Consider the following 17460-nt stretch of genomic DNA (forward strand, 5'->3'; position numbering starts at 1 on the left):
TTTTAAATTTTGCATTTGTTTCTAGAGCCCCACTGGGTCCATATGATTCCATTTTCATTCGAGAAAAGCTGCACATCAGTCCCTTTTGCTATCAGATATTACCATTCAAATCATATTGGCATCACACTGAGGGAAAGTACATCAAGGCTTTATCCTATCCTGCTGGTTGGAGAGCAGATAGACCAAAACATATCGCTGCAGAGGGAGATGGTGCAAGAGTGCGTAAAACGACAAGGAGCTCAAGACAGAGAGAGAAAGAGAGACAGAGAGAGGGAAGGAGAATTAGAGAGATGTTGAAACGGGGTGATGTAAGAGAATGCGTGAAAAGAGGCGAGGGAGATCCATGGAAGAGAGTTCGGGTGGGGGGTTGCGCACAAAGACAGACAAAGAATATCAAGAGCAAGCAAGCAGAGCAATACACAAGAAAGAGAGCAGAGATTGTGAAGAGAGGTGCAGACTAAAAATGGAGGCACAGAGAGATCATTCAATGACAGGCACAGAGTGTACATAAGGAACGAAAGGAAGAGGGAAGGGACTGAAAAGAAAAGACTGCAAAAAGCAGGAAAAGAAACTTCAGACAGAGAGAGATGTAGAAAGAGTGAGGGAGTCCCAGAGACAGATGTCACCCTCGCTGGCCTAGGCAGAATGATAGCTTCTGGCCCATTTCCATGCCAGGCTCTGACCCCTCCGTCCTCTGCTGTAATTTATAGGCTCCGTTTTGCCAGATTTAAGCAGTACTCTGTGGTCATCATGGCTCGAGAAGGGAGAACGACCTTCCTGGGATGGGAGCAGAATTAGACCCCTGTAGCTCCCAGCCACCCCGCGGGCAAATAAGCAAGTGTCCTCCATATTACAAGGATCTCATGACAACATGTGGATGGGACAGGTGTTACTGTATGTTTGTGAAGCATCTTTTTTTCTGTGTATGTTACCTCCTGCACTTTCTTCTTGTATTTCAACATGTTATTATAACAGTGCAGTGGTATTGAAATTTTTAGAGTCTGCAAGAATTGATGAGTGTGCAAAATAGATCAGTGCCGTCACACTGCCATCACCATACAGCAGCTGAGAGGTTGATTATCTTTGATACATTTTGGGTGATACTGGAGTAAAATAAAATACTAAAATAAAAGATCTCTGATCTTGTCTTCACACGTTTTATAGAGAGAAAGAATGTCTGAAGAATTATTGTTAGAAAGAGAACAGTACAGAAATCGGATTAGTTGTTGATGCTCGAGGACCACCAAATATTTTTTGGCTGACTTTTCTGATAAACTAGTTGAAGGCTACAATGTTTATTGGCACAATATGAAATTATGAAATGGCGTTCCAGACAACTGCAAATCTAATTGTCTTGACACTAGTTTGAGCACACTGTAGGTGTTTGTTACTTCAAATGTGTGTGTTTCCATCAGTGTCACTTACAGCCAGATTTACTAAGCCTTTGGTCTTTCATTTCAAGCGCAGATAAACCAGCCTGGAAGCCAGTTTGCCTGTCATGATGCACAACATGCATGCAATACATGCACTTCTCTATGTAGATTTATTTAAAAAAATTACGCAAAACTTTATTTCAGATCTTAAGTACTTCTCTATTACATTGATTATTCTTGACTACATAAGTCACAACTGTCATCGGATTTTTCTGAAGTATGTGACCTTTTTAGAGTTTTTAATACAGGAAGAAGCAAAAGTGTGAATGATTGACATTCTGCTGGATTTAGCAGTGTTTGATTGAGCAGTTGGTGAGGCTCACTTTTGCAGATTCTACCTCAAAAGCAGATGAAAATGCATTTTTATGCATTTCATTGGACCTCAGATGTTTATTTAACTATTTTACAATAGATTTTGACTAACCATTATATTATATAAGTAAATATTAATATTTGGTTATTGCAACCAACTTAACAGCTGCAAACATCCATAATTCAGATTATTTCTATTTTAACATTACAGAATATAGATGCATTTTAAGTTCTCCTTCACTCAGAGGGCTGGCCTAGTTACTTACTTAATGAGTAGCAGTTGTCTTCATAAATCAGGCACTAATTTTTGTGCAGATTGCAGGCACAAATTGAATGAAAAGTGTAGCATAAGATTGCACTATGGTTTGTTGTAAAGTAAATATGGCCCTATGTGTATCCGGAGTGTGCCCTCTAGTAGACTAACTTGGCTAGCCAGTGGGCTCAGCTGGGTTTGTGCTTGGCCATTCAGAGCGTTACCTCAATGCACAAATCAACACAGGGAAGGACCTGGACAGAAAGCCTTCAGCAAATTATTACAGATTTGCAATTTAATGGCTTCTGAGGTCTCTCTCAGTCCCACACAGATTCCCAACAAGACAGAGCCTATTAGTTTGGTCCTTTAATCACAGAACAGGAGATGGGAATCCTGGCCAAACTTATATATATCCCGCTTCACTTGGTGTGGAATGATTTCATAGGGTTTATAGACAGAGACAGAGACGTCTGTGCGTGTGTATGAGTATATGAGCATTGGCTAGTTGATAAGCTTTGCTTGGAACAACAGCAGTGTGTGTGTGTGTGTGTGTGTGTGTGTGTGTGTGTGTGTGTGTGTGAGATAGATAGATAGATAGAGTGAGAGAGTAGGAGAAAGAAATAGAGTAAAAACAATGCATTCTTCTGTGAATCATATTTCAACACCATGAAAGATAAATAAAGATAAAGAGAATTAGTTTCCAATGTCAAGTTCCACAAATATTTTCATTAAAGGTGATTTCAACTTAAGTAAAACATGAAAATTATTTACTCTGCAACATTAAAACTTAAATTATCTTATCAAATTATTTCTAAATAATCATCAAAAGACAAACATGACAAAGTAAATAATTTACTGAGTCTCTCTAAAGCTCTACTTTCAGAAATTTCAGTTTCTGTTTAGCTGATTGTAAAACTGCTCCTACGTGACCCTATAAAAATATATTTTCTTGTGATTTATTCGGCAGTCAGGTTCCAGACCTAAAGCTCATGTGTTTTGACCCATTATCGATTTACAGTACAAGACATTTAAGCAATTTTGGAGAATGACATAACTTTTGTGATACTATCTGCAACAGACAAATGGCCAGCTTTTCAGCAGGTTTTTACCCGTAGATATGGATTAACGTGCCATCGATGCAAAATGTAAAAACTATCACTCCAATCTGCCTTTCAATCTCTCAATTTGTCCAAGTTGAAGCCAAGCTTTCTAAATGAGCTGGATAAAAGTGACTGCCAAAGGGGATGAATATATATAATTATCTGTGGCTGGAGCGCCAACAAAGGGACTTTGAAAATCAACTTTGTGCGCCAAAGGCTTCATTAGTCTGACGACAACAAAATGTCCCCTCAACTTGCAGGCGGAAAGACACAGGTATCTGCAAAGCCATTAAAAGCATGCAGCCTTCTGTAGCCCAACCACTATCTGTTTGGGATTAGAAGCTACTTAATGCGCTAATGTTAATATGCAAATGTTGTAATGTTATGTTTGAATTATTAGGTGATTTAAGAAATGGCTGGCTGCTGTTTTGTTGGTCTTACGCATTGACACGTTAGAATGGACGGATAACTGTTTACTTTGCATATGGAAATCCCTGAATGTCTTTCATCTGTCCTTCCTATAGTGACTAGTGGTCCATGTTAGCTTTGCAAACATCTTAATTGTGTTAAATGGAGGAAAAAGGGGGGAAGATTAAAAGCCATTAATGTGTGTTGTGTGAGCGTGTACTATTCCCGGGACGGTGCTTTTGTTCACTTTGGCGAAGCAGACGACAGAGTTTCACCTTGAAACTCAATGCACACCAGAAACATTGTCATTGTGTCTACCTAAAATGCTGCTGTCTCTCGCTCTCACTGTTTTATACTATGTCAGACTTGCTTTGCTCATCTTTGCATTTCTTTTCGCGATCGCCTCTCTCCATCCTCCTTACTCTCTTTGTACGTCTCTCCCACTTTCTCTCATTCTGTCTCTCTCTCTCTTGATTTTCCCTTTGTAGCACTGTTTCTCTTCACCGCTCTCTCTCTCTCTGTCTGTCTAAGCGTCAGATAAGCTCACTGGGGGAGACTTTAGAGGACTCTCCATCTGTGTATAAATAGCTCTGGATGAATTATTGAGGGACCTGGGGTTGCTAATAATCCCACAGGACCCATCTGACAATGACACAGAAGATGGAGGGAAAACAATTACGCAGGCTTTCTCCTTCAGAAGAGTGGGAATGGGCGTGGGGGTGGTGTGGGGGGGGGATACAGCGGCCTCTGGGAGCCTCCTCGCGGGGCCCAACATCTTGGCTAATAAACCCAATTAAATCTCCGGAATCAATCGTAGCCCCGGGGGCGTCCTCTCTCTTCCTTCCCTGGACGGTATGCAACAACAGGAAGTGTAATGATTCATGTTCCCCCTTCTGCGTTTGGATCGTCCTCTCATCTCCATCTTGCAGGTTGGCAATGCGGACGGGACAGGACAGGATGTCCGCCGAGGCAGGATAATAGGACAGGGAGAGGAAAGGAGAAGAGAGGCGAGTGGAGAGGAGAGGAGAGGTGCACAGAGGAATATTAATGGGAGTGTTTATCCTGTAAGTGTTTTACCGGAGGGACTAGACATGGGACCACTCCCCTGACAGAATTAAAGCACTTTGTCATCTTAGTGACACATGATTCATCTGTAGACAGATTTTTGATTAATCGCCTTCGCCAGGTCCTTGCCTTCCTGTTGACACAATATGCTGTTAAAATCACTCTCTCTCTCTCTATCTATCTATCTATCTATCTATCTATCTATCTATCTATCTATCTATCTATCTATCTATCTATCTATCTATCTATCTATCTATCTATCTATCTATATTTCTATCTATCTGTCTATCTATCTGTCTATCTATATTTCTATCTATCTGTCTATCTGTCTATCTATCAGTCAGTTATGCCACTGCCAGCATACAGAGCTACATAAAAGCCCAAAGTAAAACTTGACACATGATCTTGTCTCTGTGCATGTTATTTATCAGAATAATGGTATAATATCTGTATACTCCAACCCTATCGCCACACAGGATCGATGTAGAAAACCCTAAATTACGTTCAGAAGCTAGGTTTCTATCCAGGCGTGGTGCAAATTTCCAGAAAGTCTGCAAAAGAAAATGCAATTAATTCACATTTAAATGCACTACTGTTATGCAAATATTAGGAACTGGTTCATCAACCAATCCTTAAATCGTGGAAAGCAATGTAGAACACATAACTGAAATAGGAGCACTTTTGTTTGTTTCATGTATTAATTTGAGGAAGGTTATAGTCTCCTCAACACACCACATATACCTATTTGTCTAACATTATTTTTCTATCTTTTCATTGAACCAGGACAGAGGGTGTCGTATGCTGTACAGATTGTAAACCCCCTTGAAGCAAATTGTAATTTGTGATATTGGGCTATATAAATAAAACTGACTTGACTTGGCGTGTGTAAGTCACATACTTTGTCATGATTCATGCATTAAGTCTGTTTCCTTTTCACTTTGATAGACCATCTTTTTTCACCTCAACAAAGCTGTTTGCAATTTTGAGTTTTGTCATTTGAATTGTCTGCATTTTCTATATTGAAAATGAACATTAAAACAGGTGAATGGAAACTCACCTATTGCCAACATTTTTTTACATTCTCACTCCCTGCAAAATTTTCTGCACATGGCAACTAAATTATGGTTAAGGTTAGGGAAATCATGGTCAGGATTCATAAAAACACAAATGTTAATTGCGGGTTTGTGGCAAGAGGTGAACTCCACTCTCGCTATATGCCCATTTACAACCCCAACCTCTACACTCTTACTTGCTGCCTCAAGGTGCACTACTTCCTGTGTTGGTAATAAACACTGACATTGGACATTTATCATGAGGTGCAGAATCTTCCAATATGGATTAAATTCCCAGGGATACTGGGCTGGTATATTCTGTCTTCTAAAGCCCTGATGTACATGAGAGCAACCCAAATCACTGAAGAAGCAAGACAGCCAGCCTTAAAGTGCTGTGTTATCTGGTTTTCAGAGGAGAGTTTTAGTGTCCCATGATGGTCTAAACACTGATTCAGAGGTTTTTCCGCTCTGCCAAGTACATAGTTCCCAAACACTGAACAGTTTAACCATGAAAATGTAAAAGAAAAAGTCCATCTGTTATCGGTCAGTACATCGTTAGTAGTCAGCATTTATAAATTGTCTGACCTGGTATGTAATGGTGCAGACTTGTGGTTCATCTTTGGAGTCGTTCCACGTTTAATAATTCATAGTGTGAAAAGCTAAATTTGGGTGTCCCAAAAATTTCCTGACAAAATGGCCCAGGTAGGATCAGAGTGGGCGATTCGTCTGCCTGGATATTGGGGACAGCTCTAGCAGTTCTGTGTGTGTTTTGCCATCAGGGGAGCTTTTAACAAGTGTGTGTGTGTGTGTGTGTGTGTGTGTGTGTGTGTGTGTGTGTGTGTGTGTGTGTGTGTGTGTGTGTGTGTGTGTGCGTAGTTTAGGGTGGCGTTTTACTTTGTGGCATGAGAGCCCAAGCATCACATGTAAGCCCAGTTTATGTGTGTGTGTGTGTGTGTGTACAAGTGTGTGGGTATAAATGTGTGCACGTCCGTGTGTGTTTTCTGTCCCGAACCCTCAAGGGACCGAGTGGAGGGGTGAGGCGGAGGGCGGGTTGGGTGGGTGTTGCTGGTTGGTGTGGGGGGACAACACTGTCCTAATGATGCGTTTTCTACACCATTGATTCAGTCGCTCTGCTCTCCGGTAAATCCTTCACATGCAACACATTAAAGCCGGCCCTTTTTCCTCCTTTGCCAATCGATTAGCACAGCTTAGAGACGGCCACTCTGGGAAGCACGGCGAGAGATGGGACTTGTTATCTTCAGGGACTCACACACACACACACACACACACACACACACACACACACACACAGGAGTGTGATGTGTAATCGTTGAGAGTTTTAAGTTTTCACGAGTTGTCCACACATTTTTGGGCAACTTCTAAACGATATATTCAGGCTATTTTTAAGTGTGTTGCTAAAAAGTAACATTCAAACCCTCAGAGCACATTAATTTGGCATGATGATAAAACAGTTTTGCAGGAAATTCCCAGTTATTAAAATTTACTTTACACCCCACAGTCAATCTGAACTCAGTATTCACCCAGGATACAGTATAATAACTTTTATTTGACAATCTTCATATCCTCATTTTAGAGAGTAATTTAGTTACAACTGGAGCCACTATTGTTCTAAATGACTATGTCCTGCACTTTTAAGAATGGGAAACAATCCAGCAGACGTAGTGTAGTGCTGTCCCTTTGAGTTTCATCCATCACCTGGTTATTAACTTTTGCTCTGTCTTTTCTTGCTGTGCTGTTCCCTCAGTGGCATGCTCAGTGCGTGTTTCTATATTACAGATTCTTCTTGTTCCCCCCCGAAGAGAGGACAAAGGGATCTGCACATAGTCGCCTATAGGAGAGCTGGGACTGCTATTACACTCCATTATAAATGAATTCACCTCCTCTTTCATAATACTGCCCCGTAGTTCTGTCTCACTCATCTGAAATAATATCATACTTAAGGCCAGCATTCATTAGTCCCCGGAACAGCTACTGAATTTTTAAGGCCTGTTTTACACAATGAAAAAAATGCCTGATGTGGTCTCTGAACAGTAATTGAAGTTGTTGGGTTTTTTTTTTTTTTTACCCCTATTCACATAGAGTACAGTACCGTTCTCTGAGCTCATATTGTGGGCTTCAAAGTGCTTTTTTATTTTATCAGGGTTTACAGCTGCCAATTAAAGATTTTAAGATGATACGGGGAGAAAGTTGGAGTGTTCCTGGAGACCTTGGCCGTGTCCCCCAAAATAGCCTCTATCCTCTGTCTATTTTTTCCATTGTGAGTAATGATCTAAAAGGTCAGCAAAGGTGAAGGGGATATGAGCGCATGCTGCTCACTTTATTGAATTACTATTCCTCACAGAACCAAGCGTGTGGGGGCTTGTCTGGGTTTTTCACTTTGATACAAGAGTCAGCGGGAGATATTTACCACAGACCAGTTTTAATTAATCAAAAACATTTCAATAGCACTATAAGGGCACCTTTTCTACAGAGACAGTAAGGTGGTTAGACATGTTCAACATGTGGAGAAAAAATCCATAGGAGTTATACAAGCGCAGAATTGTGTATGATTTAATTTCAGAGGTAGAATTAAACCTTTCTGATTTAATTTTAGTGTTTTGAAATATTTACAGACTGAATAGTAACAATCACGTGGCTCCTACTGAGTGTTGGCAGTACAAGCACAACTGTGCCATTCTTGATTCAGAAATTCTCTTAATACAACACTTATTAGTATTCCTCTTCTGCACTCAGTGTTAGTCGTTGTCACTATATGACTAAAAGACCGGAGCTTTATGAGCTATTTCTCTGAACACAATAAGTCAAGAATTTTCGTCTTTACTCTGACCCATTTCAAGAGTGAATTGAAGGGTGTTATCTAAGCCTTAGCACTCACAAAAATCCAGTCAGAACGCTCTTGTCTTAAGGTCAATCTTTTAAAAAGGAGAAAAAAAACATTCTTCTGTTTACTGAGCAAAGACTGTCCTTGGTCAACCCTTTCAGGCGGAGATAAGTGCTAACACAAGTGAGGTAGAGGGAGACGTGGAGATTTCTATTGACTGACTGAAATTGGACAGCCTCAAACAAAGTTTCATGCCAAAGTTTTTCGAGGCAGAGTTCCAGGGCTGTGCAGCGTGGAGTTTCAGCTGCGCCGTAGATAAAGCTTTTTAATGCTATTGACTCTTTTTAGGCTCTTACCAAGATGTTCTGAAATATTTAAATGATCACTGGGAGTTTCTCCCCGTCTGTGGCTGGGAATAAAAGGATAGAGTGAGAGGAGGGAACTTTTTATGTCAGCCTTTTACAATCCCTGAATTAATAGGCACAAGATAATTAGAGAATTCTGTGCAATAACATTGTCCCCAAGCTGTCTAGTCTTGGGTGGCGTCAGGCAATGCATGCTGGTAAAAAGTAATTCATGAGTCCAGTAACACTGCAACACGCTAATTCTGGAATGCAGTACAGTCGTGATTAGTTTCAAAAGAGGATTTCAAGATTGGAGCATCATCATCCAGGGCCATAGCTACCACTGAGGTCACAGAGGTCATGTTCTCTGTATTGTTTCAGTGTGAGTTTACATTCTCTGATTACACATACATTACATACAATGGGATTAAAAATCTTTAAATGTGACTGTCTTTAGGCAGCAAAATAATCTTAATTAAATAAAAAATGATAAAGGGATTTAGTGTTTTATTGAACCCTTAGCTACGTGTAGTTTCACGGATCATGTGACTATGTGTATGTGAAAGGGGTCGCTCGTAATGATAAACCCACAGAGAATTAACCCTGCAGTTCCCCTCAGTGCTAAATAGCTTCTTTCCACTCATTATTTGGCGTTATGACAAACCCACTGTACACTACCTGCCCTGCCCTTAGTGGCTAACAGACAACGTCAGTAATGTTGTCTGTTAGCCACTAGGCTAGAAAATTTAGCCGATCAAGATCCTGATATTTCCCTCAGGAGTTGGTGAAGACCAAAAACAGAGCTTTAAGGAGAGTGAATGTTGGTCTTACATCCATCACATGGTGAGAAGCACGACTCCAAAGCAATGCTCAAATTGCTCTGTATATGCTAGATATGCAAATAGGCCACTGCTTGCCAACGTGCCTGCCATTTCAACTTTAAAGCAATAATATTTCGGTGTTGTGTTTGCAACTTGTTTTGCTATCCCTAGAACAGCCATAAAAACAGATAGTGTAGGCCCTATGGTCCAAAGGCAATTCCACCCAACCACGGCTAAAATATAATATATAAAATTTTGGTAAAGTATTACAATTGATTTTAGTGACATCATTTCATCAGAAAGTCTATTTAAAAGGTATAAATATACATAATTTTTAGTTTCCTAACAGTTAACATGTTGGCAAACTAATTCTTGCATAGACAGCTCATCATGTAAAGGTTTCCCATAGTTAAGAAGGTCAAAGCCCTATGTGGTCCAACACAGCTGTCATTTAAATGAGGCTTGGTGACAGTTGGTGGATTTCGCCACTGAAGCTTGTGTCTTTTCTTCATTCCCCACCAGTAAGTATTCATAGTCTCCACCATTCCCTTGCTGCTTTCTTTCATCTTCTCTCTCTCTCTCTCTCACTCTCACACTCTTTTCCTGTTTCTCTCTCTCTCAGTGGGTGTGTGTCCCTTTAGGGTGTCTGCAGCGGATGAGATAAGAAGCGAGTGTAGGACACAGGGGGATGGTGTTCACAGAAGCTAGGTGATCTTATCTTTTCTCTCTCTCCATCTCCCTCTCTCACGAGCATCCCTCGCTATTCTGCTTTTCCTCTCTGCTGTTCTTCTCCCCCTCTTACTTTTTGCTCCCTTGCCCCTCTTTCTCTCTTCCCCCATCTCTCTCGCTCTCCTCTCCTCTCGTCTCTCTCACACACACACACACACATTCTCTCAGATCCCCTCTGCGCTGCTGTTGATTTGAATTTGAAGTGATGGGAAACCAAATTGGCAGCATTGACAGCAGAAACAAACAGCTTATCTCTCTCTCCTGGGCCAATATGGGTCTTAGTCAGATACTAGAGCCGCTGCCAGCATCTGACTTGTGACAATGATGATAAATTGAACGTTTGTTGACTGTCACTTTTCATGTGTGTGTGTGTGTGTGTGTGTGTGTGTGCGTATGTGTGTGTGCGTGACCTTGTTAGCATCTATGCATGCGCGTTTGCCCTCTCCATATGTGTGTGAATACAATCAGCAGTGGAACATATATAAACAGAAGAAATCCAATTTTGAGGCACTTGTACTTTTATTAGTACTATACTTTTAGTTTCAGTTTTATGCTACTCTATTCTTCACTACATTTCAGAGGAAAATATATTCCTTTCAGTACACATATTTGCCAGCTATAGCTACTTTAAGATTAAGATTTTACTTACAAAGCAGTTGATGATCATATAAAGTATGATGCATTGCTATAGATTAAAACAGTGATTCCCAACCTGGGGTACTTGTACCCAAGAGGGTTCTTCTGCAGCTGCCATGTGGTACATAAACAGATTGTGAATTTTAAATAAAAAGAAGAAATATGAAACATGTTGAAACAGCCAGGATTATAAATTGGTATGAGTCTATTCTTATTTATAAATTTATAGTTATCATCTTAATCTGTAAACCACCAGCTACAGTAGGCCAAGAGCACAGGACACCACTCCCAACATCCAACTTTTCTCATTCCAAGGGGTAGTGAATGCACACTTGACCAAACCTACTGAGACAAGCCAAAACATTTTCAGGATTACGTGTTGCATTTAAAAATGATAAACTATTCAAAAAAGGCCTATCCAACTTAATATAATGTCCAGTGAACACATTTAGAATATATTGGCCCTGTCTTCGAGAAAGAAACTACATTTTCTGTACGTATATGCTACTAATTTGTTTTCCCAATAACATGTTGTAAGTAAATGTAATTGCTGCCTGGATTGTGTTCCCTGGCAGCATTTTTTCAAGTGTAGGAAATGCTATGTTTTTTGAATTGCGCACAAGCCAAAGCGGTGTAGTCGGTGGATGGTGGGCGTACAATGTCTGTATTAAACCAAGACCACAACATTTCCCAAAGCTTAACCACGAGCCTTGAGCGCCTAAAAATAACCATTAAATCCCCAATCAAGCTATAGCTGCTACTAACAGATATTGTTTGGCATGAGTGGATATTGTAGAAAAACAAATACATAGCCATTAAACATTCTACTAATATGTTCAGTGTCAAAGTTTTCTCATTAAGTTAACAGAAAATAAAATGTGGGTGGCATTACATTTCTTGTAATGACTGTATTTGTAATGTATTTGCTCTTAAAAATGTGCAGTATCTAAACGTAAATTCTAAGCGACAGGGTTGGATTAAGGGACACCTGAGCTCTTCTGAGCTGTGTGTAAAAAAGGTTGAGAACCACTGGATTAACGTTCTCATCTGTAAATAAAGTAGTTAAAGTAATCTCCATATCAACATCCTGCTTACACCTATGCATCAGTAATAATCAATGCAAAAATAAAATATAACACTGACAGATAATGTCAGAGAATTTTTACTTGTGGTATGGTACAGCTGGATCTGAATACTTCTGCCATTACTCAGTGGGGTGCGGTGGGTGCCTGCACTTCAAACATCCAAGTGAGTGTCAGGCGTGTGAATCAGAGGCTCGCTTGTGTATCCTGTGGGACGGCGCCGGCATGTAGCGTTAACACGACAGGCCCGGAGAGGATGAGGAGGTAGCCAAGCTGTCAGCGGCCAGCTCCCACTTCGCCTAATGAGAGAGAGACCCGTTAATTAAAAACACCAACAGGCGGAGCTCCCCAGTGTCCCGCCATCAGGACGACCTGGGGTTAAAGACACGGAGCCGAGAGGATGGGAGGCCTGCTGCTTCTACATACAGTACGTGGCGCTGCCCTCAACAATAAATAACCCCCAGTATGCAAGAAGAACAAAGCAAAGCACAACTGGGAAGAGTTATAAGAGGGTGGGTGCTTACTTTAAACGGCACTGTGTTTGGGGAGGGGGGGGGTCTATGATAATTGTCTGCTCAGCTCTTGATGTTCCCAGAACAAACTGTAGTTCTTTAGTCTCTTTGTGCTCGTGTTAGTTGCATGGCAGCAGGGAACAGTTTGTCAGTGTCGACATGGAGACTTGTGATCCAAAAAAATGAAAAAAGAATGAGCCAAAAGCCAGTGACACAGTTGTTTTTTTTATTTCTGCCTTAATGTTTATGTCTGCTTCATTGTTCACCAAAGTACCTCCTTTTCCAAATGTCTCAAATGACTGCTAATGTCATCATTGGGCAAACCCAGAGACAAACTGTCCATTGTGGACGATTTGTTTTTCTTTCACTGAATTTTGATTTGAATTTGAATTATTTCTTTTCATTTAGTTGAGAATTCCCAGAGTCTGAACCAGAGCAAACAAGCAAAACATATACAATAGGAAGAATATTTGCCTCAAATTGAATCGTGTCACCGCAGTCTATTGTGCAATTGTCTTTGTAAGTGTTTTATTAAACTGTCAAACACATGAATCATTAGCCTTGATCTGGAGATTGACAGTTTGTCAGCTCTCTGACAGTGGCATGCGCCTCACTGTCAACAGGGGGTGGCGAGGGAACGACTTACACATTCCCCACGGCTTCCTCTTCTTCCTTGCCTCCTGCGTCTCCATCTTCCTTCCACCCCCACATGTCAGCCCAGGTGCTAACAAAACCGAGGATTGTGGGTAGTCTTGGAACATATGGAGCAGAGAGACGGAGAAATGAAGAGTGGAGGGTTGGGGGAGGGGGGGGGGCTGTCAGGGAAATGTCTATCCCTGTCACAGCCAGCCAGAAGAGTGCGATGGACGAATGGATAACTGCTATTTCAGACTGCCAGGGAGAAAGCTCAGTCAGATTTGTTTTGCGGGCAGAATGGCTCTCACGCACCAGAATGCACAAATTGTCGCACATCCAAAGCAGCAATTTTCATGTCTCTTTATTTTATTTTTGCAAACGTATGGATTGCGTTTGTGTACACAGGAATGTTCAGTTTGCTCAGGCACCGAAATACTGTTCACTGTGCACAGACACGAACAGGCACACACACAAACATGAGCAAATTCCCAGTGCGGCCGTGTAGACAGAGTTTCAGAGCTATGGCTGCAGGCTTACTCTGTGTGTGTGTGTGTGTGTGTGTGTGTGTGTGTGTGTGTGTGTGTGTGTGTGTGTGTGTGTGTGTGTGTTGTTTTTGGCTATTCGCTGGTGATTGCTGCATCCCCTTCCCACGACTGTCTCTCCTTCTCTGTCCCCAGTTCTCATAACATAATTGTCTCTCTCACTCTTGCTGTATTCCAGGCTGTGCCTTCCTCACCTACTGTGCCAGAGAGTCGGCCCTGAAAGCCCAGAATGCATTGCACGAGCAGAAGACCCTGCCAGGGGTAAGTCATACACGAGGAACGCCATGTCGACCCAGAAGCGAAATCTTACATAAACACATCTTGGATTCACTCTGGCACACACACACACACAACAGATGCTCATTTTTAACATATAATGCCTTATATTCATTTCAAATCAAAGGGGACTTACTGTCTTTGCCATGCTTGTCGTGTACTGTTTATCACTGGCTGTGCACCAGACATGAGCACAGCCCTTCTTTTCCTTAAATATCCATCCTCTTCCTCTGCCTCCCTCTCTCTTCACTTTGACAGTCACACACACAAACCCATGGGGAGAAACCACACACAGCATCGCATCATAGGCATACTATTTATAGTCCTTCCTCCAGTTTGTGTAAATGAGAGTGTGCCTCTGTGTGTGTGCATGTGCGTGTGAATGTATCCATGTGTGTGGGCATGTGAGCGGGTGGATGGAGGCTATTTGTACATCTATGTGTTCTGCATTATGCCCAGGAATGGCAACAACATGAGCATGCATCATGAATGTACATCACGACGACACATCTATTCGACAGATGTTCACACGTTGTGGTTGTTACCACTCACATGTACTGTGCAGCTGGAAGCAACGCGTGTTTCGTTTTAATGCTCAGCTCCTATTTATGCATGGTAGAATGAGGGATTTTTTAACATTGTCACAGAGAAGAGGTAGATATTCAATTGTTAGCATGTGTATGTGTGTGTGTGTGAAAGAGAGAGAGTCTCTGTGTGTGTATGAGGGATCATATGCATTGTGAGCATTTTCTTTATTGTATACATGATTTTATGATTACATATTTGTGTGTGCATGCGCGTGTCTCTAATACAGTTCAGTTAGTATGTGCTTGAGTGTGCGTGCACCTGAATGCACATGCTTGCGTGTGTGTACGTGTACGCAGCCGCCTGCGCATGTGTGCGTATGTGCATGTTCGGAAGTTTTGATGCGTCTCTGTCAGGCCTGGCTCGGTTTGCTCTGTTCGTTTTTAATGACGCCTCCAGGGAAGCTGACAGTCGCCGTGTTGAGCGTACAGCCTTTGATGTGAGTGATTATGACATCACAGACGTGCAGCCGAGAAGAGCGGAGGAGTGGGGATCCGTGCTCTCAGTTTTTTTTCACTTCCCAGTGGCATATTATTCAGAAAGAAAGATGGAGGGAGAGACAGAGACACAGAGAAAGAGAGAGAGAGAGGGAGAGATTAAATATTTGGCCAAAACCAGAATGCGATTTTGTGTTCACACAAAATGTGCTGCCGATTGATGTTTTTGCCTTTGTTGCTATTGTTTGACACGGACCAGACGATATGGGCACAAAAACAACATTTTTTAAGGATTCTGTCTTTACATCCTTAAGGGAACAAGACTGTATTTGGCTTCACACGCTACATAGTAATGCATCAACAGCAAGTAAATTTAATCAGTCACTTACAATCAACATTGTTTTAGAAGTAAATGCTAATCAGCAATGCCTTTGCCAGTGGAGGACAGTCTCAGGTTTGCATTTGATCGATGGTGAGCGTTAAGTAAACAAAGGTAATGCCACAGGACAGACCTAGATGCTCAACAAGCCCTGAAGCAGAGCATTCAGAGAAGCAGACCAGGAGACTTTCTTTTGTTGCTGGTGGAGGTAAAGCCAGCAAAACAGAATAAATGAGTTCATTAGAAACAGAGCGAGGACTTGGCCCTGGGAAAGGCAGTGGGACGTTTTATGGCACACGACTACAGCCTATTTCTTCCGTTCCTTCGTTGTGGTTTTTTCACCTGCCTTCTCCCCTCCCTCCTTCCATCCTCTATCAATCCCCCACTCACAAGCCAACACAATCAAAACCCTGCAAATGAAATCACTTTTTTCCCCCCTTAAAGCCTCTTTCCCCTTCACTTCACGTCCTGATGCGCTTTTTATCGTCAAAGTTGCTCCCCAACCCGTACATTTAAAAAGTTTTCGCTGCCAGGTGAGCCGAGAGAAGAGGGGATTTGGCTTCCTAGTGGAAATGCCCTGTAAGCATGGCTGTAGGCTGTTAGTGTAGCTCAGACAAAGTACTAAAGGCTGCCTTGTATGTGTGTGCGTGTGCGTGTGTGTGTGTGCGTGTGTGTGTGTGTGTGTGTGTGCGCGCGCGCGCGCGTAACTGAGCCGATGCAGTGTCAGGAGAGACTTTGGGTAAACAAGTGACAAACAAAAATACTGATGTTAAAGTGACGCTGACATTGAACTGCTCCTGATAAATGACAAATTGTTTTCATCCCTCATTCCATCACAGAGCTGCAAACTACAGTTACACCAGATTATGCTGATTGAGAATAAGTTTCTGCTAACATAATTAAATCAGCTCTACTGACTCAGAAACCACTGCACTGTTAGAGGACATTCAAGAGGAACATTTGAATAACAAGAAACACTACAAACTCCCTGGCACTACGCATGGATCGTAGAAGAGACCACCCAAGCATCGTAGAAGAGACCACCCAAGCACAAGCCCTAAGGACCACGAAGCCAGCGCCTCTATTTGGAGTGATGTTTGTCAAACTTTTATATGGAAAGAAAGTTTTCCGTAAAAAAGTATGGATGTCCTAGTCATATTTGTTTTAATAGTGAGTCTGCCTTTCAGACCTGATATTTATAATATATTTTTGTTTATTTTACCCAAGATAACACACAATATAATACAGCTGCACAGTGCATGTTTGAGATACCATGAGCCTACAATGAAATCAGTAAAAATGAAATATAACCTGAACCACAGGTTTCTTTTGATCATTTCTTATAATATTATAATATTAAATTATACTATAGTATTTTAAATATGGTCCTATAGTATTCTGAATAGTGCTGTATAGTATTTTGTTTAAAATCTGTGGAGAGGAGTGTCAGTGGATCTGTTTTTTGGCATGAATAAAATACTGATGTTCTGGAGCAGTCTTCAACCAACTGCACCACTTTTGACTTATTATAAACCTATAATAAGTCACCAAACATACACAGAACCACCATAGCTGACCTGGTTCTGTCTGTCTCGTAATCCATCCATTGCTGGAAATATACACAAGACACAAATGTGAACACAGTCAGTATCACCAGTGAAAAAGTTTTATATCCTTGTTTGAATTACACAGCTATTGAGCCGATAGATGGGGTCGGATGGGTTGGGGGGTTTGAGATGACGTGAGACGCCAGGCCCTGGCTGCCATATTTGCGATCCCGCACTCCAGTTTCAGTCTCGTACTACAGTAGGAGGCATTAAAAAGCCTCTATTGATTCTGGCAAAAGTCCTCACGAGTGGGAGGATGTATTTTTGTGCACGCACGTGTGTGTGGTTGTGTGTGCACGTGCGGGTCACAGGGTGGAGTTGCAGAGCTCAAGCTCGTGCAGCGTGTGTACAAACCACGGGGTACCAATACCCACCAGCAAATCCTCCCTCACACATATAAATACTCACA

The 17460-nt window shown here is 41.6% G+C and overlaps 1 protein-coding gene across 5 annotated transcripts in view; it reads left to right on the forward strand.

The window, feature by feature from the left end:
- The window catches only part of celf4 (CUGBP, Elav-like family member 4), an 87214-nt gene that overhangs the window by 10053 nt on the left and 59701 nt on the right, over nt 1-17460 (forward strand). For all 5 annotated transcript variants that reach the window (XM_038696330.1, XM_038696333.1, XM_038696331.1 and 2 more), the window contains exon 2: nt 13946-14028. In XM_038696330.1, coding sequence (XP_038552258.1) covers nt 13946-14028 — 83 coding nt within the window. The remainder of the gene's footprint in view (nt 1-13945; nt 14029-17460) is intronic.

Source organism: Micropterus salmoides, unplaced genomic scaffold, assembly GCF_014851395.1.
Source record: "Micropterus salmoides isolate LMB-PRFRI ecotype aquatic unplaced genomic scaffold, ASM1485139v1 Ms_hic_scaffold_4, whole genome shotgun sequence".
Taxonomy (NCBI): Eukaryota; Metazoa; Chordata; class Actinopteri; order Centrarchiformes; family Centrarchidae; genus Micropterus; species Micropterus salmoides.